Below are 25,462 nucleotides of genomic sequence, written 5' to 3'. Positions count from 1 at the left end.
CTATTTTTCAGGTTTAACAAGCAAATTAGATAAGGCACAGTTACTCAAAAAATATTTAATATTAGCCTTTCAGTTTGATATAGCTCTCATCATGTTCACTGATTTGTCAGATGTGTGTCAACATCTTGTCCTCACAGTATATTTGTAGCAGTGTATTTTAATTTAAACATGGCGATGTGAAGTTTTTGATTAATCACAGTCCTTTTATCAGAAAATGTCAGAAAATGATATAGCATGGGCATCATAATTTCTCAGAATGCTAGGTGACATCTTCAAATTCTTTTGTTGTCCAAAACTCAAAGATATTGAATTTACATAACATAAAACCAAGCTGAAAATCCTCACGTTAGATGAGCTAGAACTGGGGAACTGGTTGATGAATCATTCGATTGATTCAGAGCATGTAACTAACCACAACCCGTAGGGATAATTCTGCAACGAGTTGTTGGTTTATTAGGTACATCTGCATAGGGGTGTGCCATTAGATATTGTTAATGATGATACTGAATTATTTTTAACGGCAATACTCCAACTGATGTAATGATGTCACACCGTTACGCACAACAACAAAAAGCATGGCTAACCGTTAAAGTTAAATTAATGTTAATTAAGTAATTAATTAATGATGCACTGTCGGATGCTTGCATGCAGTAAGAACACGGTGTTGCATATATCACATACTGAGTCCTTTAAATATACATTCTGCTCTCATATCTCGTAAACCAGCTGTGAGAGATCAGATTGGAGACTTTAACACTCAAGTAAAAGATGGGTGAGTTTGCTAAAGTAGATGTACTGTGATATGTAGATGTTTCTCTAGTGGACATGACATATAATATAACCAACAGCAGGTAGAGATGGTGTTAGGACACTCCAATAGGAAACAATGAAATCAAGCTGATTATGTCACGGACGCCCACGTCGCATGCAGTTAGGACACAGTGTAAGAAGTGCGAGAAGACTAACAACAAAAGGGGGCAACACAATTACATGACCACTTCAGGCAGAAGCACCTGGTTGAGTATGAGGAGAGCTCAGCAGCTATTGTGAGTTTTAAACCAAAAATACTTATGAATATTTTCCTCATATCTTCAAGAATATCGTTATTGCAGAAATGCCCTGAATTATTGTGATATTATTTTTAGGGTGATATCACACCTGTGTATATAATTTAAGACAATCCCTTGCAATGACAGGCAGTAAATCCTGTCTTTGTGAACCATTATTATGGAGTTTTTGTAGATATTGTGTCAGAGTTGTAAACATTCATCTCTGTAGTGATTTGACCATATTTGATGTTTGTGCTATTTTGGCTTGCACATGAAGACATCTTTCTAGTATTCTGGTGGCTCATTTATGTAAATGGGATTGGAGAGACTGAAAAAAAACAAAGGTTCAAGCCCCCAGCTTGGCAAGCATCCACTCAGCTGAGGTGTCCTGAAGCAAGACACTGAACTCCTGCTGGGATCAATAAAGTATCACATTATTGAATGTGTCATCTTCCCATCTGTTTTCTAGAGGCAGATGTCAAAAGAGAGGAATGTTTATGTCATTAAAAAGTAATGTTGTCAGGTTGTTTTCAGGTTGTCTTTGGCTTGAACAGTAAAATATGTTTACTATGATATCTGTGCCAGGTTGCGGTGCTTAGTAGACTGTGTTTTTTAAACCCTGCCTAGCCTCTATAGTATAATTATCTTAATTGTTTCCTTTCACTAAAGCAGTTTTTCTTTTAAAATTTTCTGTCCATGTACAGAATATCCTCCGCTGAGCTGCCCACACACGGCAGATCAATAGTTGTGAATGGATGGTGTAAAGTTGAAGCTTTCTTTCAGATTAGGCCAGACTCTACAGGGTGGTTTAACAAACCTGGATCCTCTTCTGGCTCATATAGAGGAAAGGATTTTCTTCCAAAGCTTTAGAACCTCCGGAGGGTATCTCTGCTCTAAATTTCACTTTGCAACCGGAATACTAATTTCCCCGCTAATATTCAAAGGGTTGTTTCTTTAATTTGCATAAGGAAGCAGAAGCACTCTGGATTATTGTTGCTTAGAGATTCACAGACTACAGTTGAGCAGCCCTGAACTTTGTTGAACTTGTTAAATTGACAGCTTTGCACTTGAGCTCAGTTTTGGCAGCAGGGCAAACAGCACTGATCCTAGATGCCTTCTGTTGGAATCTCTTTTTATCTAATTTTCTTCTTTTTCAAAGCACATGCCTCTGTATAAATTTATAGATAGACAGTTGACAGCTCTGTATGGGCACCACCAAAGCCCGATGAGATCATATCACTGCCCCCCTGTCCTGTTTTCGCCCACGTTGTTTCCAGACTCCACACACCTGGTTCAAATAAATGGGTTGTTATCAAGCTTCAGCAGAGCTTGATGACGAGCTGATCATTTGAATCAGGTGTGTTGGAGCAGGGAAACATCTACAACATGCAGGGCAGAGGGCCCCCAGTAGCAGGATTGAAAAACACTGCATTAAATGATCATAGAAGAAAATACCTTTCCACCCATTTGCAGGCACTATATGTTTATACTGTGTAAGTCATTATGGTGTTGTATAGTCATAGTTTGTTGGACAATATATCTTCTCAGAGATAATTGTTATATTGTCATTATAGGTCAATTTTATGCCACTGACGTTATAGTAATATAATAGCATAATAATCCAAGCACACCTTTTCAAAGAGTAATACACTTTTATTTGTATATGTTAAGACACTGGAATTAAAATGTGTGCTAATGTATGTATCGTGGTCAACAAAAAGTCAATAACATATGTACGATAAGTGGTTAACGTAATTATTGTGACAAACAGGCCTAGTACTATTCCATGTCAGTAGTGGGGTTTGCTGAATGCAGGCTTTTCAAAAAATAATTAAAAAGATGGTGTGGAGAAAATGACCAGTGTAGTCTCATCACTGTATGCCACTAATGATAATGTGTATGATGACAGACCAGAAAAAGGTGCAGTTAACTTGGTTTGAGATTAGAAGCCAGGAACAGCACCAATTGTTTGCCTGCCTGAGAATCTCATATAAATTGTTTCTGTATCTTGCAGGTGAACAAACACCCCCATACCAATATTTGGGAAAAACTAACAGAGCAAATTATGCTAGATGATTGCTATAGCACAAGAGCAAAATGCTGCTTTCAGCAAAGACGGTTTCTCTCAGGAGAGCAGTACTGGTGATGCTGAGTTACAGCTACAGATGTGTCCTGTCCCTGTTTGGGAATGAGAAAACCTGAGAGGAAATTTGGCTTGTAGCCAGCATGGATGTTAAAAATGCACCTAACATCCAGCCCTTGATTTCCATAGAGCACAGAGTCTCAATGAGCCAAGGAGCAGTCTGTAAAGATTGCCACTTTGGGCTAATGTTTGATGACTGCCGCTGTCGGATGTGAGCCATGTGTGGGCGTTTTGTATGAGCCCACTCAGCACAGCTGCAGTGATGTCAGTACGGCATGCGGCCTCTCGACTTCCTCACACACATACACACACACTCTCTCTCACTTACACTTACTTGCTCTTGTATAATGTCTGTATAGTAGATAATGTACATGGGTGAATGGTCATTTGTTTATTTTTATTCCAGATGATGAGATGAATTGCATTCTAATTTATTAAATTAAATGACACCCCAATCCCCTTTCCCTTGCAAGACAATACTATTGTAAACAGCCCCAGTTTGGGAATTGATTGTCCATGCAGCTCCCTTGAATTGACAGCCAAGATTACAAATGGGGTTGATGCATAAAATCTGGCAGGTTCACCCAACCCCACCTCATTGCTTAATGGTGATAATGAGTTTTATTGACACACATTAGGTCAGTGCCAAGATGGCCTTAGCCTCACTGCATCATTTTCTATCCCTGTGGGTGCAGCCTCCGACCTAACTCTCCCAAACCTTCACCAGTCAAACACAGATGTGAGGCCATTGTAAGGCTGGAACGGGGGTGTCGCTCCATCTCAGGAAGCACCCCACACCTCTGAGGCTTTCTTTTTAATAGCAAATACAGCTGCTACAGCTCATCAACTCAGGAGGGCAAAGGTCAGCAGGGTTGTCAGATCATCAGCAGGATTCCTGCGTACTCTTTAGGGAAGAGTGCTGGGTTTTACAGCTCTCTGCAGAACGTGAGCACGCTGCCCGTGTTTGTTTGTTTGTTTGTTTGTTTGTAAGGGCTAAACATTACAGCAGATGTGAGAGACAAATGTGAGCGCAAATCAGCTGCAGCTCCCATTCTCACAACATGCACTGTCCAGAGAGCTTTTACTGTTGGTTTGATACAAGTTTGCTGATTCAGTTAAACCATCGCCTGTTAATGACCACCACTTTCCTTTAGCAAAAAAAGTGTGTGTGTGTGTGTGTGTGTGTGTGTGTGTGTGTGTGTGTGTGTGTGTGTGTGTGTGTGTGTGTGTGTGTGTGTGTGTGTGTCTGCAGCAGCATTGGTTCTGCCTCTGAGGATTGTAGACCTGGGAGATGTTGAGACAGCTGTAGCACGGCAGGGTGTCTGTGTGTGTGTGTCTGTGTATCTCTTTCTAACTGTCAATGGGCTAGGAGACAGAAAATGTGCAAATGTCTCAATTTTCAGTGTCTCTTCATGCCACTATTTTCTCATTTAATCTCATACCTTGTGCTTTTGCATAACAAGAAAGAATTATCATATACATCAGTAAGATTAATGAAGTACAAGGCATTATAGGTTCTACATGGGCCTGACCTGTGTGTTCATGCGAGGAGTGTCACTTTGTGTGGCTTGGACTGTGCAAATACTCATAGGAAGGATCAGGGTTGCATACAACAAACCAGTGTGTTATTTCATAGGTAATCTAGTAATGATTAACCTAATGACTATTTAGTCTGTAAGTCAATTAGCTTGCAACAAATCAATGACTATATAAGATTGTTGGGGATGTCGAGATTTAAAGTCTAAATAGAAAATTGAGCAAGCTGAGCACGTAGTTTGTTATTGAAATTAAAAGCAGGATCTGCTGTCTTCACAGTATTCTCTCCACCCTCACCTGCTTGCATGCATCATTTGACCATATGGTCCTAGTTTGGTCTTTTATTATGTTTCACACGTTTGATAACAGCAGCTGTCAAAACCTAAATTCTTTTAAAATAATGATAAAACACTAAGTATTATAGAAATGCAAAACAAACTTTTTGGGTGTTGGCAAATTGGTTAAAAGATAGGTTATATAAATGGGAAACACTGAGATAATAAAATGACTGATACTTTTGGCATTGTCCTCTGCTGGTTGACTTCACCTCATGGATAACAATGTTTCAACATCAACAACTCGTCCACAAGCCCGAAAATGTGTTTCACTAATCCAAAAACATTTTGTTTTATAGGATTACACTTGTTATTATCTTAGTCAAGAATATAAACCAGAACAGTGTCAGTCGTATCTAATAATGTGTCCTGTGGGGTTTAAAATAGTAGAAGGTGTTTTGATTACTGGAAATTGTCTCATTGAAACAGCGCTGATTTTCATAAAAAAAAAAAAAACATCTATGAGAAGTCTCAAACATGACACAGACCTTAAGTGGAGCATCTGGATTATGTCATAACTGGACTTGTAGGTTGCAGTTTTTTCCCCTTTTAATGCAGTTTCTTGAGAATTACATCCTAGAACTGAAAAGACATGCCTTGTAGCGTCTGCATGTCAGTCCCATTGCAGTTCTATCAGGACACACAACCTTACAATATCTGGCAACTCATTTTCCCTGAAATAACCTTGTAGGGCAGGCCACCCTTGCTCAGGTCTCTATAATAAAGCTTTTATTTTAGCTTTTACAGCTGTGCTGCACGCCACTACTCTATAATTCCCACTGGCACGAGTATAGAGGCTATGATGCCTATTTTCAAAAATGGCTCTGTCTGCCCAATGCACTAGGCTGGTGTGTTTGTACGTGTGTAAGTGCCAGCTGAATCGAGGCATTTTCCTATGAAAAATCATGTTCCAGATTTGTGTATGTGTTTTTGTTGGAGTCTGTGACTAACTCAGGATGTGTGTGTGTGTGTGTGTGTGTGTTGCAGGGGTCCCTTCAGTGTGGTGAGGCGCTGCATTAACAGGGACACAGGCCAGCAGTTTGCTGTAAAGATCGTCGATGTGGCCAGCTTCACCTCCAGCCCCGGCCTCAGCACAGAAGGTGAGAAAGACCGCAGACCTGGTTCAGACTGTGACTGCAGTTCAACCTTAGTGTTTCTTTTAAACAGGCTTACTTACACATTTGAAAAACATATCAGTCATTGCTCTGCTTGAATGCAAACCATCCCACCTCGTTCTCCTTGCGTGTTAAAACAAATGTTGGGAATAATCTGCAAATAGCCGACTGTTTGGCTCAGATATCAAACACCCAGGCGCGCACACGCAGTGTACAATGGCATTCTCACACAAAAATAAATGAGGCATAATGTCACACATGCTACACCCAGATGAGTAATCTGTTGGAACTGCATTTGTTGCCTGTTTGTGTTTGAATGGATCTTTGTGTGTGTTGGTTAGGTTGTTGTAGTGAGTCTGAGTGAGATACAGAAACATGCAATCTCTCACCATGTGTATTTGTGCTTTGTCATGCTGAGGTCTGTGTGTCTAGGAGAGAGATGGTGAGAAAGATTGTGTGTGTGTGTGTTGGTGCTAATGTTGGCATTCACCATGTGCCATCTGTGATGCCCCAGTCAGAGATTAGTCTGGTAGCCAATAACAGCAAGACAAGGAAATGACCCAAGGGGGGAGAAACAGACAAGTAGAGATTTACACCCGTGTTTCCCAAAACAAAGTGAATGTCTCACATAATTGTGGGTGTCGGTATGTTATTATTATACTGAGACTAAATTTATTCTCCTGGAAAGTTGAATAAATCTGTAAATATAGAAATAAAGAAAAGTATTTCTTACCGTGGAAATTTAAAATGGTTTGGCATAATCCTCCTTTGGTCAGTTGCACTAAGCATGGTAAAATAAAGCTTGCCCACAATATATGGGATGACACAGATATCTGGAAGGATGTAGAAGTCTTCAAATATATTATGCATTAGAGCTTATGATTATTATGGATGCATTCCTGCCATAGAAATTGACAATAATACTGCATTTTTATGCTTTGTAAAAACAGGAAAAGCTCCCTGCTTTTCTAGTCTGTTTGTATCATTGTAAAAGTGTCTTTGCTCTTTATGGGAATTTGAAGGTTTTCAGGGCCTAATGCTCTTTTACAGATACACCAGTAATACACAACTTAATTTAAAAATGTAATGCACAACTTAAATAAGCCACATGTTTATTATCTTCTACCTGCTGCATCCATCCATCCATCCATGTGTACAGCAATAAATGTCTTTTTTTAGCTGTGGAAATGTAGTTCTTATAGACACAATGAGAGATGTTCATCACAGTGGCACACTTTGTAACATTTTTTACCCTTCCTAGCAAATATTTAGAGCTACAAGTAATGATTATTTGTATTATTGATTAGTCTGTTAATTATTATTTTTTATTTATTGATTTACTCCAAAATGTCAGAAAATATTGACAAAATGCCTGTCACATGTTTCCAGAGCTAGGGTGAGGGCAGTCCAAAACCCAAAGAAAGTCAATCTGTAACAGTTTTTCAAAAATGTGGACAATTACTCATTTTGAGTAACATTTTGCATTTTGCTGATCAGTTTTCTGTCAACCGGCTAATTGGTTAGTTGTAAAACATGTTGTTTCAGCCCTTCAAACATTTTTTACAGTCCTAAGGGTTGAGTGTGTTGTTGTCACTGTGGGAGTGGTTATTAATTGATGGGCAAGTAAAAAACAGTATTTCCAAGCAATCATTCTGTATCCCAGACAGTATTGTTAATTCTTCTTGAAGTGTCACGTTTCACATGAATCTGAATATGGCAGATTTCGAATATTTTAATATATTTTTTTTTAAATGGCACTGACATTGACTATCCTGAATATTAAGTTTCTATTCATGTGCAGGAACGAGAGAAACACTGCAAGTTTCACCACAGGTTAGAACAAAGTACATTTTTAAGAAATAAGCAGGGGGCCACTCAAATTGTCGAGGTAGAGAACTGGAGTGCAGCCAGATTTGGAGAGTGGTTTCCTGAGACTGCATACCTTCGCTTATTAAGAAAGAATCTGTGTCAGCATAAATGTAAGTGAAAAGGAGACAGAACAGCTACAAGCTGCGTAACAAGCATTCACAGTTAAGTATGAATATATCTCTGTGTGTGTATGTGTGTGTGAGCATGTGAGGGAACAAAGATAAATGGTGTAATTAAGAGTTTGGGAGTATTGAACAGAGTAATGAGTGTCTGGATTTGTGGAATTTAATAAAGATGAATATAGAGAGTGAACCAGTCAGCATTCTTAATCAACATTAAAGCTCTGAGCATTGAATATCAGAGAAAAATATTATAATGCAATTTGCAGTATTATTAGTGAGGTGTGTCTTGTAAATGTAGGTTATGAACATATCAGAACCCCAGACAAACTAAAATCAGTGCATGCATGACCAAGCATATTTGAGTATTTTCAGTGTGATTCCTACAAGCCATGAGGATGAAAGACTGATCAATCTGATCCTTTGACTGAGTGGAATTATTTAACATTGCCTTGGATGTAAGAATTGATTTGGAATAGGCCCAGTGAATTTCATTGCTTTCATTCAGACCTTTCCAGGCCTCTGGCTGCCTCCCTCTGTCTGAGTGTGGACACTGGGCAGCATTGTTAGGTTAAAGAATAGATACTCGATGAGACGGGCCGAGGACGAGTGTAAAGAGGAGAGGAGAGAAATAATGAAAGCAAAGGAACAGTAGAATGGGGCCTCTGTAGTGGGGACACAGCATCATTTCTCTCTGTTGCATAATGATACTGGTCTGTCACGACACAATGAGCGCACACACACAGACACGCGCATGCACGCACGCACACACACACACAAAGATCAGTAGACTAGCACATGGGGAGTGGAGTGTGTAAATGAGGTTTTTATGGAGTGAGCAGCTCAACAACAGCACATTATGCCTGTCAGCAGGCTGCGTCTGTGTCTTAACACTTGTCTCGCCAGTTGTTGGTCATCCTGTTCAATATTGAGCATTTCCTTTTGTTTGAAAAGAGAGGACGTCCACTTGTCTTAGCAGTGTGTTCCCATCAGTTTTGTCTCTTTTATTGAGGCTGTGAAAAGACGAGAAATGCCACAGAGTCATGGTGCAAGTGAATTTGCAGTGTGGATCTGGATGTGATGATAATGTGAGGGGATGATGTTAATGAGTGCAAACCAGATGTGCATTTGCAATTAAAATGGTATTCACATGTGAAACAGCATGTGAAAAAAAACCCACCACTTTGTTTGCTCAATGTCTATAAAGAATGGAGTCCCTGTGTCTGCAAATGAAATGCTCTGTAACCCCCTCTGGTGGTGAAGTTAAGGTGCTGCAGGTTGGTTGAGGTGTGAAAGGAGGAGGGTGGCGTGCCGGGGACGCCTGCTTCTCTTTTCATCTCCTTAACTCGTCACCTCTGATGTTTTCTAAATTATGTCTGTTTATATTTGTTTGGTGCATTTTCATCATTGTACTTTCCACCTTTCAATGAAGATACAGATGAAAAATAAGATGACAATTCTGATTCTGTTGAGACTGAAGTTGTTATGGATGTGGTTGCACAGTTATGTCTCTAACACTATTTTGTGCCACAATATCATCTTCATGAAAGCTTTTTAAGCCTAAGAAAATGTTATTGGAACTTCCCACCTTCTTGCTTGGGATAAATGGCACAATGGCACATCAGTTCCTCAATGCTGACATTTAAAAGCATATACATCTCAAGCGAAGTAAGTGGTTTGAAAATGACAAATATTGCTACAGGGAGATTCAGAGCACAACACTGGAATGACTAATGCCATTCATTTCCTTGAATGAGCCAATAGAGGAACCTCACAATGAAATGTCATTGTGAGCTTCTTCTATTGGCACAGAGAAATTAAAAGGATAAATCAGAAAGATTGTTTCAGTGTGCAGTGGATAAATTAGGATTTACAGTATGTAAGTTTCTTCAGCCACTCAGCAGCTGATAAAAAAATTGGCTGAGCACGTTTGAGTACATTGTGAATGAAAAATTAGTTTGGTGGCTTAAACTTAAATGTGTATTTCTTCAATTTAGTTTCATATCCTCTTCCAGTAAGGGGATTAAGTTCTGTATTAGTAGCACGGCCACATCTTGTTGTTACATCTTGTTTATAATAGTACAATAAACCACACTTTTTTACTCTAGCCATGAAAAGATGGGGAAGTAACCTGAATTATTGTTACAAATAAAATTGAATTAACTTCCCTCACAACCTGCATCTGAACTATAATTATGCTGGAATGCTAATTGTTGGATGTGAACAATGTCTCATTGTACCCTGTCTTAATTTCTACCTGCCAGATCTGAAGCGAGAGGCCAGTATCTGCCACATGCTGAAACACCCCCACATCGTGGAGCTGCTGGAGACCTACAGCTCTGATGGCATGCTCTACATGGTCTTTGAATTGTGAGTGTGTCTGCAACAATGCATTTCAAACCATTTCATGGTTTAATTTTCTATCCTTTTTACTGTGGTCTTAGCCAGGACAGGAAACACCTGTCATATCCACCACCAAAGCTGACAAGTCCCACATACATACTTTTTTTTTTTTCCAACAGGCGAAAACAATATATGATGGCATGTGGTGACTTGCTAAAATGGCCGTGAAGTAGACAAATCTCAAAGCCACAGACTAAATTTATCAGCAGTTGGCAGATGGTTGCTGCTTGTGATTTCACACTTTATCGGCAACACTACCAGCCCCCTCATTTTAGTGATTACAGACCTATTAGGACGGAAACAAAATATGGGTGATGAGTAGGGTGGTAAGGCTCAGCAAGAAGACATCATTCTGGGTTACAAAGTCTGAAGATTTATGTCTGTATATCAAGTGATAATGTTTTCTTGGAGAGGAATGAAGACATTGTTAAACGATGTATTTTCAAAAAGATAAATACTGGGATATATATGCATATATACTATGTATAGCCCTATATGTATCTATAGTAATGCATTTTTTAGTATGAGCTTGATTGAAATTATTTTTTAATATTAATTTTTGTCTGGAATAAAAGAATTGATTGGTTGGTAAGTTCTGAAGAGAGGCCTTATGGCAACTCCCAACAGAATCATGTGTATCTTATCCAAATCCTGCTGATCTTATCAGATTGCAGCCCTGCTTAATTGCACAATAATAATAACAATAATAAAAAAACATGATGTAATCAAAGCAGCATGGTTAACATCCACAGGAGTCGTTGGAGAAACAGCTCTCTGCCTCTCCCCCTCCCCTTGGCCTTAGTTTTCAAATATAATATTTCTTAATCAACTTGCACCTTTTTAATTTGTTTTCTTTGTGTGGATTTTATGCTGTAAAACTGTATCTTCCTGTGACAGCTTCCTCAGTGATTGTTCTGGCTGAAAAGTGCTTTAATGAAAATGTAGTGCCTCTGTGTTTATGCCAGTGACAGCAGGTCATATAACTGCTCACTGATGGATGTAGATTTAGGCACTCATTTCCAAACAGTATTTTGAGACTTCCTCTGCTCTTGTGTAAACTGTTATCTATAGCCCTGATCTTCTCTTCCTCTTTCTCTCACTCTCACAGTATGGATGGAGCTGACCTGTGTTTTGAAATTGTGAAGAGAGCTGATGCTGGGTTTGTGTACAGCGAAGCAGTGGCCAGGTAGGATACAGTCTGGGATAGAACATTTTAAACATTGACAAAGCTCTAAATAAACAACAGTTAGTAGATGCCCTAAACTGTGTCGGCTCTCTGTCCATCCAGCCACTACATGAGGCAGATTTTGGAGGCACTTCGGTACTGCCATGACAACAATGTGATTCACCGCGATGTAAAGGTGAGAATCTCTCCTGTGTGTCCCACTGAAATCACCAAACGTCTCACTTAACGTACACCAGTTAACTGAGGTGTAAAACCTAAATTAAAATGCTTTGTACCACAACATCTCATTTTACATTTCTCTTCAACTGTGAGAAGATGGTTATCTATACATTCTGTGGGGAGATAAAGGTCAAAGGCATTACATTGTTTACCAGGAAACGTTTCCATTTGCATTAACTTGTGTGGCTTTTAGCGGAAACACATTTTCAGTGTAAGAACCTGAAAGCCCCTCTGGTTTGCAAACCAGCGCATCATGCTAGGTTGAATCGCGTGTGAAATGCTCCCTCTGCCAGTCCTTTAAGTGTTCTTATAGTCAGATTAACATCAAACAGTGATTCCAACAGGATTAACTATCTAACACAGGCGACAAACACCACCAGATGGAGCAGTACTGAACCAGGCCTTTGATCCTCACACCAGCCTTTTGACAACACAGTCCCCAGAGGGATCAACACTGCCTTGTTTTCGGTGTTTAAACTAATAGCTGTGTGTGCTGCTGGGTCAAACCGGGGTTAAATAGTAGTTGCACATTACTGCTGCTGTTTGTGTTTACTAACAACAGATGGGTAGTTTTTTTAACACATTCAAGACGATGGAGTCTAGGAAGATTTCAGACCAAGTAATTTGACAGAAGCAACACGTTTATAGGTTTGTATTTTTGTCTGTAAAAGCGTCTCTTTTCATCAAGATAGACAACAAAAGAGGGTAAAATATATTTAACATTATTCATCAGATACTCAATCCATTATTACAAACACATTACACACACTTCTTTCAGAAACATTGTAGCACTCTCTGATGGGAAAAACACATCATGTATTCTTAGAAAAGCTGCAATCACAGTAGTCACTGGAGTGTATCTCCTCAGACATTACTTTCACATACACATTTGACTAGAATTGAAACAATGATTCTCACTAAGCACTGATGTTCAGACGCTAACACAGTTGGAACAGCTCAGTATTTAAACAAAACACAATTACTTTTTTAACGGTACGGAAAGGCAGAGCAACAGAGAATTGCCCTCCCAGTCTGGCCTGTGTTAGAAATGTCAAATATTTAGTTCACCAGTCTTCAGGCTTACATTATTTGTTATCAGGCTTGGCTTGTAGGTGGAAGTGTGGTTAGTCCTGTGCGGTGCAGGGTGGAGTTGATGACACAGATACTTGTTCTAGGGGTGACTGAGGGAGTGTTGGGTAGAGCCATAGGCACAGATGGTCGTCTGAACTCTGTAGTTGAGCTGTTGGATGTTGCGTCGTTTAGGAAGAGAAACCGGTTGCCAAGGTGGTGTCCCAGTGCTTTGAGGGCGGTTTTGCGAACTGAGCCAGATAACAGGAAGTACATGACAGGATCCAAACAGCTATTGAAGGCAGAGAATAACAGCATCACCTCATTGGTGCGATCCACTTGTTGCAAGTAGTCACAAGATACTGTTCCGCTGAGCTGGGACAAGATGTAGACGGGTCTGAAGGCGTGGTAGGGCCCAAAGCAGATGGTGAACAGGAAGAGGACAAAGAAGGACTTCTTGGCCGTCCGTTCATATCTCTGTGCGTTAGGAAGGTCAGGCTTGTCCCGTGACACCCTCAACAACTGCGAAGCGATCTTTGCATAGGAGACCATCAGCATGGTGAAGACGATCCAGAACAAAACCACCAGCACCCCGTTGAAGTAGGCTTTCCCTTTAGCTTTGCTGCTACGCTGCTTATACTGGAAGCATTTGTCACTGTTCTCTCTGTCCTCTGCCGTTGCGATCATGGGCACAAGCGCCACCAGTGACAGACCCCACAGAGCGCCGCATGCCACCCAGCTCCACGGCCGGCTGTGCCCCCACAGCGTCATCCTCATGCCTCTCCGTGCTCTGCTTTTCCCCTTTATCCTCAAGTATCTGTCCAAGCTGATGAGCCCCAGCAATGTAATACTTATGTACATGTTCATGTAAAACAGATTCCCAACAATCTTGCAGGCCACAGATCCCAGCACCCACTTGTTTCCATTGGCATGGTAGAAAACCCTGAAAGGCAGACACGCCAGCAGGACCAGATCAGCCACAGCACAGTTGATGAGGAAGACCCGCACAGAGTTACGGCTTGAATGTAGAAACAGGAACACCCACAGGGCGAAGAGGTTACCCAGGAGCCCAAAGATGAAGAACAGGGAGTATAGGACTGCAAGTGGCACACGGAGGGGAGGGTCATCAAACGAACACACAGTCTGGTTTGATGTGGAGATGGAGGAAGGAGAGTAGGGAGGGGGGAGGGAGGTGGCAGAGACGAAGGATGACATAGAAATGGCGAGAAATGTAGAAGAGACGGGAAGAGAGGAGTTAGACGATGCAGAGGCTGGTGGAGCAAAGGTTAAAGAAGAGGCAGAGGAGGAGGTGGTCATTGTGTCTGACGGTTAATCATCAGGCTCTGAGAAAGAAGGAAAACAAAGTTGAGTCAGTTCATTGTTTCTCAGGGAGCAAATAAAAAAGCAAGCAGACTTCAAACAACTAAAATGCCCAGACTATGAAACTGCACTTGCGTATTTTATGACTAAGGCAAAAACAGGTGAGTAATATGTGGGTTGTAGTTTAAAAGGTCACACATGTAATACTCGGTGTGGAATGAAAATTATAGTAATTCAGGTAATGCCTTGAAAAAGGTAGAGCACCCTACAAAAGAGGAGCTCCAGAAGGTACAACGTTCTGTTTGCTGTAGCTCGCAGATTTAGTTTTTACTGGTGGGAGCTTGAGACATGACTAATTGAATTTTTTGCGCCTATTTAATGCATAAATTCCAGTTTCATGGTATTACAATAAAGCCAGGCAGTGTGAGCGCACGCTCATACGTGGACACTCATGCAAAGTCACTCTGACTGCTACACACAGATGTTTGGATTAAGGCGGAACACTCACCATCAGTATTCCTTCTGTGGGAGATTGAGCACAGCTGCAGCTTAAATGTCTGGGAATGTGCAGAGAGGTGTGAGAGCGCAGCAGTCCGGTGTGTCTTTTTCCTCCATAAAACTGTAATTTGTTTCAAAACTTAAGTTACAAATGTAATGAGGTACTATACAACTACAGTCCTTGTCTTTAATACTTTGCTGTCTTTACCTTTCTCTCCAGTCTCTGAATGAGTCATAAATCGCGCGGTCTCTTCTTCTCTTCTCTTTCCTCTCACATCCTTTTGAGAGCGCCTGCTTGTTCCCGTCTTTCTCGCAGCTCTCACTTTGCCTTCAGTCTTTTGTTCTATTAGTCCTTGTCCTCTCTTTCTGTATTTTTTACACTCTCTTGGACTCGAAGATATTTCGTCTGCCTGTCCTCTTGCCGCTGCCTGTTGTTTTCTCTCTCTCTCTCCCTGTCACTGCATCTCTGTGATCTTGCACCGCCTCAGTCAACATCCTCCACGCCCCCTGTTACGAGAACTGCAAAAATGGCAGGAAGTGAGCCCACCACAACCACCCACATTTTCACCCTATTCTTGAGCTTCATCTGTCATGCAGGTCCACTCATAAAATAAAATTACTTAAATTTGCAAGAATACTCTATTTAAACAGAATTTATTCCTCTAAGAGAGGTAGGGGTGTTTTCAGTACTGCATGCGCAGATGAATTACGTTAATCTTGTGTGCATATGATAAATGTGCAAAATGTCCCCTCCGCCCCCAACTTAAGTATTGATTACAGTCCCGAAAGCTTGTTTTTCAGCACTAGAATTGAAGTCTTGTCCGTGGAGACAGTTTTTAAACTGCATCTCTGAGGTTTTCCATGCAAAACTTAGGCTGCAACTCCTTTTGAGTTTCATTAGCTCACTTTGAGCTCTGTGTTGGAGGTTTTTTTGCTAGTCTGATAGATGACAGATGGAGCTTATTAACATCAATTAAGAGCTCTTGGTCTGGTCTTGGGGAGTCATTTGAGTGTTAACAATTATCTGTTCAAATAACCTGATATTAAATAAACTTTATAAATTATATCAAGTAAGTTATTTTATAAGGTTACTGGAGAGTGATGCTTACAAGATGTTACTTCTGAATATCCTGTGTTTTATGAACCACTAATGCTATCCTGTAAAATGGCTTTATTTACAGGGGGGACAGCATATATTTTATTACTCTCCTCCACCTGCAATATTAATCCTATAGAAATCTGCTGCTTGTTCAACACTTCTCACCTTACTCTCTCTGTCAGTAATTCTTAAGGCTTTTTTTAAATTTCTCTTCTACTGTATGCTGTAATTAAAATAGAATTTCTCACTGTGCTCTGCAGTTCTCTGACAGCCAAAACAGAAATCACACATTTCACTGAACGCATACTATCCCTTTTGTGTCGACAAAATCCTGGGGCAGGAACTGATTCTTGTCTCTATCAGCATCAGTATAATTGTGGTTATACTTGCTCCAGTCGTCTTGTCAATGTGAAACCAAGGCTCAATAACCAGCAATTGAACATATGGGGTTTTGCACTTTGCACAGCAAGAGCAAAGCAATGCTCTGCACAGTTACTGTAGATGCAAAGAAATGTTAGTTTTTTTTGTCAGTGTGATGAATAAGGCATACTCAAATGTGACTTGGTAGATTTTGTGGAGTGTTGCAGTTAAATAATTGAATATAATTTAGGGCTTACAAGGATGTTCCCCTCATTAAACCTGTTGAATATATGGACCAAGCTAAATGTGAACTTTTATTTCATGCACTGTTTGAGCTATCTCTTTCTTTTCTCTGCAGCCTCACTGTGTGCTGTTGGCCTCGAAGGAGAACTCTGCTCCAGTCAAGCTGGGAGGGTTTGGAGTGGCAATACAGCTGGGAGAGTCTGGTTTAGTAGCTGGAGGTACAGTACTGTAGCTTTCCCTCATCCCTTCCTCAAAGGACAGAGAAAACACTCTTGTGTGCCTTCCTTCCCCACTATACCATTTACACACACTTGACAAATAGTCAAAGGATAATTGATTCTAATTTTGATAATTGATTATTACATTTATTTAGGAATAGCTTGCTTATTTAAATTTCCAGTTTGACATTCTTTGACATTATTTTATCAATAGAAAAACGCAAGCAGTTGCTGGTTTCAGCTTCAGAAATTATAATTTGGATATTTTTTTATATTTTCTTACACAAATCTATTTGTTCCTACATATAATAACAATAACAATACTAATAATAATAACAATATACTTTATTTGTATAGCACCTTTCAAAACCAAAGTTACAAGGTGCTGCATATAATATAATAGCATACAGTACAAGAAAGACGAAGCAAATAAAATTAGATGCTTCACAAAATACAGTATTGATGCAAAGAGCAGTAAACAAGAAATATAAAAGAGCAAGATTAAGACTTTGAAAATACATTATACGAATGCTTGTCTGCCTAGCCTGTGTATTTGATATCCTTATACCTTTTATAACACTGGTTATCTCTTTAGATTTCCAACATGCTTCCATTTCACCTCAACACCAATCACTCTTAAACTTGCCTCCCTGTCTGCTGTTTTCAGGTCGAGTTGGTACTCCCCACTTCATGGCCCCAGAGGTGGTCAAGAGGGAGCCATATGGCAAACCGGTGGATGTGTGGGGATGTGGGGTTATCCTCTTCATCCTCCTGTCTGGCTGCCTTCCTTTCTATGGCACCAAAGAGCGTTTGTTTGAGGCTATCATTAAAGGGAAATACAAGGTAGTAGCTGTTTTTCCAAACACCATCATTGTCTGTCAGTGTACACGCTGAATATGTTCATCAGTGCACCACAGCTGGTTCCTTCTGCTCTTTGTCACTGTGCTGAATTGTGCATCAAGGTTGATCCCTCTAGTTTATGTGTATATATGTAGATATTAGTATCTCTAATTTTTGGTATCAGTAGTGAACATTGCGACCAAAGTTATTGTACAAGAAATGTATATATCTTTCCTTTCCTGTTGTCTATGTCCCTCTTGCCATCCAGACATAATTTGATACAGCCCTAATTAATTAATACGTGTACTGAGCTATTCTTACTCTTACCTCATTTAAAGTTAGGTGAGTGCATTAAAAGGGTAACGGTCACAACTTCTCACCGTTTACAAACGGCAGTTAGATGTGATGAATAAACTTGCGTGACAGTGTCAGCAGAAGGTACTGTGATAAAGGTCTGCTCACTTCTCTGATTTCAACTGAGAGCATGAATTACCTGCTGCAGTAATCTGTGGCAGATGCAGTCATAGCAGGCCCACCACTACAGTGTGGTCTATCAAGCTGCGGAAATCCCAAATGTTATTCTGAAAAGAAATATTGAGCTCTTCCAACACTGCTACTTGATTTTACTTTGACTGACATTATAGACAGTGATATATAAGGAGTTATCAACGTTCAGGATAAATGCTCTTGGTTGCTGATGTTCTGCGGGCTACTGACAGTGTGTGTTTGTTCTCCTGTGTGCGTGCGCGTGTCCAGATGAACCCGCGCCAGTGGGCCCACATCTCGGAGAGTGCCAAGGATCTGGTGAGACGCATGCTGATGCTGGACCCTGCTGAGAGAATCACTGTCTACGAGGCCCTCAACCACCCCTGGCTGAAGGCAGGTTCACCCACACACACGCGCACACACACACACACACACACACACACACACACACACACACACACACACAAACACTATAGGTTAGGAGCTATCACAGTAGATGTTGCCAACTTCAACATCTTTTTTTTTTTTTTTTGGATCTTCCATTTTAAGGTTTAACATTAAAAAACCAAACCATTCAGTGTGATGTTGTATTTGGTGATGTAAAAGAAATTAGCTCAAGAACTCAATGTCACCCTTTAACCACTGGCCTTTTTAATGCTGACACGAGCACTTCCTTCTGCTTGGAACCACATCTTTGCTTTCACATCCGTTCTGTGACTGCTCATATGTATTGCGTATGTTGTTTATGGTTTGTGTGTGTGTGTGTGTGTGTGTGTGTGTGTGTGTGTGTGTGTGTGTGTGTGTGTGTGTGTGTGTGTGTGTGTGTGTGTGTGTGTGTGTGTGTGTGTGTGTGTGTGTGTGTGTGTGTGTGTGTGTGTGTGTGTGTGTAGGAGAGGGACAGGTATGCCTACAAGATCCACCTGCCTGAAACAGTGGAGCAGCTGAGGAAGTTCAATGCCAGGCGGAAGCTGAAGGTCAGCACAGTGTTGATGCTAAACTGAACATCTAAAGTTTTTCAAAGCTACTTCCTTGAGTTGAGAGGAAGTATCACCTCCTACACAGGGTGCTGCTGTATCTGATGCCTGACCCAAATACAGTTCTTGCTAATGTTTTCTAAGATTCTTAACAGGCCTGTCCTCCTGCGGCTTCGTATACAAAGCATTCATATACAGTACACCACACAACATGAGGTTTTATTTAATAGGTGTGTTATCCTTACTCCGTATCCCAGGGTGCAGTTCTGGCTGCTGTTTCCAGCCACAAGTTTAATTCCTACTATGGAGACCCCCCAGAGGAGCTACATGACTTCTCAGATGACCCCACCTCCTCAGGTAACTCATGCAACAGAGCACTATCCTGGTTTTGTAGGTTTGCAACTTTCCAAATGTATTTTTAACACAGAGATCGAGTAAATGCAATGCAGGTAGGATAAACGACCTAAAGAAGTTAAAAAAGGAAAACCCCACTGAATTGTTGGATAATAAAACCTAAAGGACAATAAAATAGTGTCATTTAGAATCAAATAGTGTTATGGTACAAATTTGGTTCTCATTATGTCAAGTAAGGTCAAAGATTAAACGTACCATCATGCATCTATACCAAAGAACATGTTCACTTTCTTGCCCAGTTTCTATTCTTGCACTTTCTATTCCAGTATCTTAATGTGATCTCCAGCTGTCTGTTTAGAAGTTCCTCTGTTTGTATGGAGACAGATGTTGCTCAACAAGCCTCATTTCCCTGTCTCAGCCACGGACTTTCACTTCCTTTGAGAAGGAAGCTACAGGCTACACCTGCCATTACCTATTAGTATACCGAAACCACTTGTGTCCCTTTCATAAACAGTAGAAAATGAGCAGTGTGTTACATCATCACCTAATGAATAAGTGGCTAAACTCCTCACATTTATCTGCTCAGGTTTATATGTAGCTGCTGCAGCCAGATATACTTTCACCACCGCAGATGTCATTTCTGCTGAGGCTGGCAGTCTGCTACAGTCATGCTTCCTGAAGACTGAAAGTCTACAATGGCAAAAATAAACCAGACATGTTCCTGGTCATAGTCTTGTGTTGTATAGTAGATGCTTGCAGGCAGCAGCTCGGCAGATTATTCAACTTGGCTGCTTTTGCTGATTTTCTCTCTCTGTCGCTGCTCTTTCCTTTATTTCTCCTCTGCCTCCTTTTTATTCCCTTCCTGCCCTCATGCTTCCTCACGCTGCCACCTCTCTCTCTTTGTTGTCTACCTCTCTTTCCTCTCTCTCTCATTGTGAGAGCCATAGTTGCTGTAAACCTCCTCTAATCTCAGCCTCTCTTTCTTTGGTGTTGTTTTTCTTCTGCTGTGCTGTCTCTAGGACTGCTAGCTGCTGAAAGTACGTATCCCCCCTCCCCACCCATAGAATCTTGATGTGTGATATCATCATGGCATTATCATCATGTGCATTTTATTTTTTTTAGTATTGGATATTGTGGGGTCTAATCCTCCATCCTTCTCTCCTGTCTCTCTTTAAGAAAAAAAAACATGGTTTATTGGTGTGCTTTTAATCCGAATTCTTCCTCCTGTAAAGACAGTTTTCCGTCTATATGCATCGTCTTGACTCCTTTCACAGGGAGCTCTGTAAACACAGATTAAGCAAAACTTGATTGTTACTTTGTGACACAAACAAAAAACAAAGGTGAAGAGTGAAACTTTCTATCGTAATCAGGATACTGTTAAAGCTTGTCTTTAGTCCTACATGCAGCACATTGTATGTCACACCATTTTCCTTGAGGTATTTGCACACATTTTATATTTCTTTTATTTATTAAGGAATTATTGATCTGTTCATGAAATAAAATTGGGATCCTTAATTGGAGTAACATGATGCATGTAAACAGACCTCTACCAAGGTTTTCTCAATGATAGTAACAGCTTAAATAGCATGTTTTCTCCTCTGCTATATCACTTTCATGCCTCAGTCATAGCGGAGTTAAAGACCATTATTAGCCCAAAGTTATGTTTGTAATTTTGATATTTTTTTTCCTTCATGTCCATCTCTCGTCTGGTATTTCAGGGCTTCTTTATGGAGATGTCTTGTTAATTGAATTTTTCTAAGGCAGTGCTTGTTTTCCTATTCAAGACCATATTAAAAATTGGAGTCTGTGCAGGGTTAAAAACTTTCAAGGATGAAGTGTATTTAATAATTTTAACGCATGAAATATTTATGAAATCATCTGTAAGAGATACAGGTCATTCCCTGGTTTGGCGGTGGAGGCCTTGAAAAACTCCAGACATAGTTGTGTAATATCATCTCACCTACCACTAATAAATTATGCGGTCATTTAAGGATCAGCTTGTGGTTTCAAATATGTGTATCAAAGAGTAAAAACTCAAATCTAAATTATTTTCAAAGTACTTTTAGACTTCCTGTAACACACTGTCTATCATCTTAACATGCAACATTTTTACATCTTCCATGTAGGCTACACATATTTCTTTGACTTTTTAAATTTGATGTTATTACATGATACATTAGTTCTCAGACAAATGTAGCCTTCCAGACCTTGCAAATACTTTCTTTTCGTTTTCCTCTGCATATTTTTGCATTTTTCTTGGGTGTATTGCTCCTAACCCATCATCCACACTGACTTTCTGAAGTGACTTTCTCCTGATGTTGTATTGATGCAATGTACTGCTGTTTCTCTGGTTTTGCTGCATGTGTGGGCGATGCAGCAGGTACTTGGGGTTAAATAGTTTTGAGTGTTTGTGTGTGTTGTCTGTGTTTTCTGTCGTGACATCTACTGTTTGTCTACGTTTGGTGTTATTTTTGGTATTTGTCGTTTTTTTGCCTGTTTGTAGAACGTGAAGTATGTTTGTGGATGAGTCTGTCCATGTTCAGTGTTTGCATTTTGTGTCGTGATGAATGTTTGCAGGGACTGCTTGGTGTACTTGTGAGTGTGTCTGTGCGTGAGGCTCTATTTGTTTGTGTAACCTTGACATGTGTGTGTGTACAGGGGCAGTATCACAGGTTTTGGACAGTCTTGAGGAGATTCATGCACTGACGGACTGCAGTGAGAAAGACATGGACTTCCTCCACAGTGTCTTCCAAGATCAGCATCTCCACACCCTGTTAGATGTGAGTAAACCACAATACCACACCTTCCTCTGTAATACTGAGACTGACCAGTAGGTGTCATGACAAGTCAAGCGTCAGCTTAAGACGGTATTTCTCTGATATGCTGCTTTTACTTACTATCCTGTAAACTTTCTAATTGTATGTCTAATTATATGTTATTGTGTGTCATTTCAGCTTTATGACAAAATTAACACGAGGTCGTCCCCTCAGATCAGAAATCCTCCAAGTGATGGAGTGCAGAGAGCCAAAGAGGTGAGGAACCTGCTGTTCATGTTCACTAAATAAAGGACCATTCAAGATGAGAAGTGGCACTCAAAAACTGGGGTCTCCTTTATGTGGCTTTTAATCCACTAATCTCATCTGAAAATGCTGTGATTATAGTACATAATTACTTAGTCAGGTCCTAAACAATGAGTGATGCTTACTTAAAAAGCTTCTTGGCAAAGCAATTGCTACAAATAATCAATGATCAATTAGTTATTAATACTTTAACTTTTGACTCAAACTGATAAATCAATTACTAAAACAGTTGGCAATTAATTAAAGTTCTCTGATCCCAGCTTCTTAAATGTGAATGTTTTAGGGTTTTTTTAACTTCTCGATGACAGTCAACTGACAGTTGACAGTTAAAGGATAAGTACCGTTTTTTACAACCTGGACCTTATTTCTAGCAAAATATATGATCATTTACTCCCCCAGATAACTTCGGTGTCATTTGGAGTCGTTCGGACGAAATTAGATCCGGTGTAGCGCCGGTATATCCATATAATGCGAGTGACGGGGCATCGACACACAGCCTCTATATAACACATTATCTGCCACGAAACTAGTTCATTTCACCAATATTTTGTCATGATACGCTAGTGCTTATTCCCCTCTGAGTCCGGTCTCAAAACTAGCAGTAGCAGCTACAGGTAAACAATCCGGGCTGTCGCGGATGCACACGCAGCTCAGAGATGAGATCTTCCAGGTCCGAGGTAGTAGGTCAACCTACAGACCCCGAATGTTGACAACAGACGAGCCTGGACTCAGAGGGGAATAGCACTAGCGTATCGTAACAAAATATTTGTGAAATGAACTAGTTTCGTGGCAGATAATGCTCATAGAGGCTGCGCTTATATGGATATACGCAGCGCTACACTGGATCTAATTTCGTCCGAATGACTCCAAACGACACCAAAGTTATCTGGGTGAGTAAATGATCATATATTTTGCTAGAAATAAGGTCCAGGTTGTAAAAAACGGTAGTTATCCTTTAATCATTGACTTTTGGACAAACCAAGACATTAAAGGATTTCATGTTGGGCTTTAGGAAACACTGGTCAACATTTTGCACCATTTTCTGACAGGCCACACAACTAATAAATTAATTGAGAAAATAGTAATAGTGGCTCGGGTCCGCCGCCAACTCACAGTGTCAGTATGTGATGAGCTGGGGATGAGACTCTGTTACCTCAAAAGCAATTCAATAATAAACGGAACAGAATCAGACATTGTGCTGGGACTTAAAAATTATTTTATTCTCGAGACTCACACCTCTTTTTCTTGACCAGGTACTGGAAACTATCTCATGTTATCCAGAGAACATGGAGGCCAAGGAGCTCCGGAGGATCCTCACACAGCCACACTTTATGGTGGGATATTACAGACACAGAGGAACATACACAGACACACACACACATTCTTCTTTCAGATCTTTTGGTCTGTGCATGTAGAGCATGCTTATCGGTGTTAGAGATTATAATGTAATGTGTCAGAAGTAGGGTTCTTCTCAATCCACATAACTCCCTCGGCCACAAAGCTGCTTAGCACCTGAGCTTGGCGAGCCCTTGGACGGGGACAGGCACACACAGGGGAAGAGGAACAGAGGTAGAGGAATTAGAGTGGTAGGGAGAGCTGAAGAGAAAATGTGCTCAGGGGCTTCAGGCTGGCTTCAGTGTGGATATACAGAGACTGTAGACTGAGACTGTCTCGGACTGAAACAAGAAGAAGAATTTGGGATGACATTATTTACAGACATGGAAACTGAGTCTGTGGTGGATTTCATGTAAAGGTACGACATCATTGGATTCTGTAAATACTGCAGCTGAAGGTGAAGCTTGTCTTGAAGCCGAGTTGAGTAGCTTTGTAATATTCCTTTGATCTATTGTCATTTAGAAAACTGCACAACAGCTAAATGTAGGATGATGGAAGTTTGAATTAGAAGAGGCTGAGGTGTTTCCCTGTGCTGATTCAGGCTGGGACACTTACTGGAGCTGTCATGCCTTAGGGTTGGTTTAATCCAATTAGCCCATCTTGTCCCCTGACCTGGCTGGCTGTGGTTTCATGCTGTGATGCTGTTGTTAGCAGAATTGCTATGAAGGGCTATGAAGTCACACACACATCTCACTTGCCGATTCTTTCACTTTTAAAACCTTTTCCTGTGCATTGCTGCATTGCTGGAAAAAAATGTTCTTCAACAATTGTTCACCATGGGCCTCTAGTGCCAGCTGTTTCAACTCTCTATGACTGTCATGCATCATCACAGAACATGTTGTTGCTCCGATGAACAGATGTGAACATTTGGCAAATGCAGCCAGTCCGTGTTTGTAAAAACTCATTGTGTGTCAGTAACACTATTAGTGCCCAAAGAGGATTAGTGTAAGCCACACTCTATCTAACGTTGGAGGTATACCTCACATACACAAAAAATGTACCTTCTTCTTGATTGGGTTTTGATATTTGTTTTAACCATTTAACCATTGTTTAATTTGCCTACGGACATTAAAAACATTGTTTGTGTATACAGCATTAATAGTTGTGTTAACTGGCTTCATTCCCACTGGGTCCACTGACAGAAACAACAGGGATACAAAGGACACTGTGCAGTTTGATCCGTTAGTCTTAACATTCATGACCCTCTGTGTACACTCCAGGCTCTGCTGCAGACCCACGATGTGGTGGCCCATGAGGTCTACAGCGATGAGGCACTGAGGGTGACCCCCCCGCCCACTTCACCTTACCTGAACGGAGACTCCCCAGACAGCACTAACGGAGACATGGACCTGGAGAATGTCACCAGGGTTCGCCTGGTGCAGTTTCAGAAGAACACTGACGAGCCAATGGTGTGTAAACTGAAACAGAGATACACACTTTCAAGATTCTTGCTGAACATTTTAAATATGAATGAATTTACTTGCTCACTTTGTCTTTTCAACCAACCAGTTCACTTCTGGATACATGTTCCTTGACTACATTATTAAAACTAA

The 25,462-nt window shown here is 40.5% G+C and overlaps 2 protein-coding genes across 15 annotated transcripts in view; one reads left to right on the top strand and one right to left on the bottom strand.

The window, feature by feature from the left end:
- Positions 1 to 25,462, top strand: part of LOC311253596 (peripheral plasma membrane protein CASK-like) — a 47,621-nt gene that overhangs the window by 7,799 nt on the left and 14,360 nt on the right. For 4 of the 14 annotated variants that reach the window (XM_084347677.1, XM_084347675.1, XM_084347680.1 and 1 more), the window contains exons 2-15: positions 6,051 to 6,163; positions 10,431 to 10,536; positions 11,678 to 11,755; positions 11,858 to 11,930; positions 16,678 to 16,780; positions 17,448 to 17,623; positions 18,377 to 18,499; positions 18,997 to 19,080; positions 19,338 to 19,437; positions 20,454 to 20,471; positions 22,093 to 22,214; positions 22,389 to 22,466; positions 23,768 to 23,848; positions 25,130 to 25,318. In XM_084347677.1, the coding sequence (XP_084203803.1) occupies positions 6,051 to 6,163; positions 10,431 to 10,536; positions 11,678 to 11,755; positions 11,858 to 11,930; positions 16,678 to 16,780; positions 17,448 to 17,623; positions 18,377 to 18,499; positions 18,997 to 19,080; positions 19,338 to 19,437; positions 20,454 to 20,471; positions 22,093 to 22,214; positions 22,389 to 22,466; positions 23,768 to 23,848; positions 25,130 to 25,318 (1,444 nt within the window). Of the gene's footprint in view, positions 1 to 6,050; positions 6,164 to 10,430; positions 10,537 to 11,677; positions 11,756 to 11,857; positions 11,931 to 16,677; positions 16,781 to 17,447; positions 17,627 to 18,376; positions 18,500 to 18,996; positions 19,081 to 19,337; positions 19,438 to 20,453; positions 20,472 to 22,089; positions 22,215 to 22,388; positions 22,467 to 23,767; positions 23,849 to 25,129; positions 25,319 to 25,462 lie in introns of all 14 variants that reach the window. The other 10 variants (XM_084347681.1, XM_084347673.1, XM_084347678.1 and 7 more) reach the window with 4 other exon arrangements.
- gpr34a (G protein-coupled receptor 34a) lies at positions 12,612 to 15,418 on the bottom strand. Its single transcript, XM_084346689.1, has 3 exons — positions 15,069 to 15,418; positions 14,871 to 14,981; positions 12,612 to 14,385 (listed from the first exon to the last, which is right to left on the bottom strand). The coding sequence occupies exon 3, from the start codon at positions 14,357 to 14,359 to the stop codon at positions 13,070 to 13,072; it is 1,290 nt and encodes a 429-aa protein (XP_084202815.1). The 5' UTR covers positions 14,360 to 14,385; positions 14,871 to 14,981; positions 15,069 to 15,418; the 3' UTR covers positions 12,612 to 13,069.

This window comes from Pagrus pagrus (assembly GCF_965226575.1).
Source record: "Pagrus pagrus genome assembly, chromosome: 24".
Lineage (NCBI taxonomy): Eukaryota > Metazoa > Chordata > Actinopteri > Spariformes > Sparidae > Pagrus > Pagrus pagrus.
Note: the sequence above shows the minus strand (reverse complement) of the source record. Positions and strands in the feature narration are given on the sequence as shown.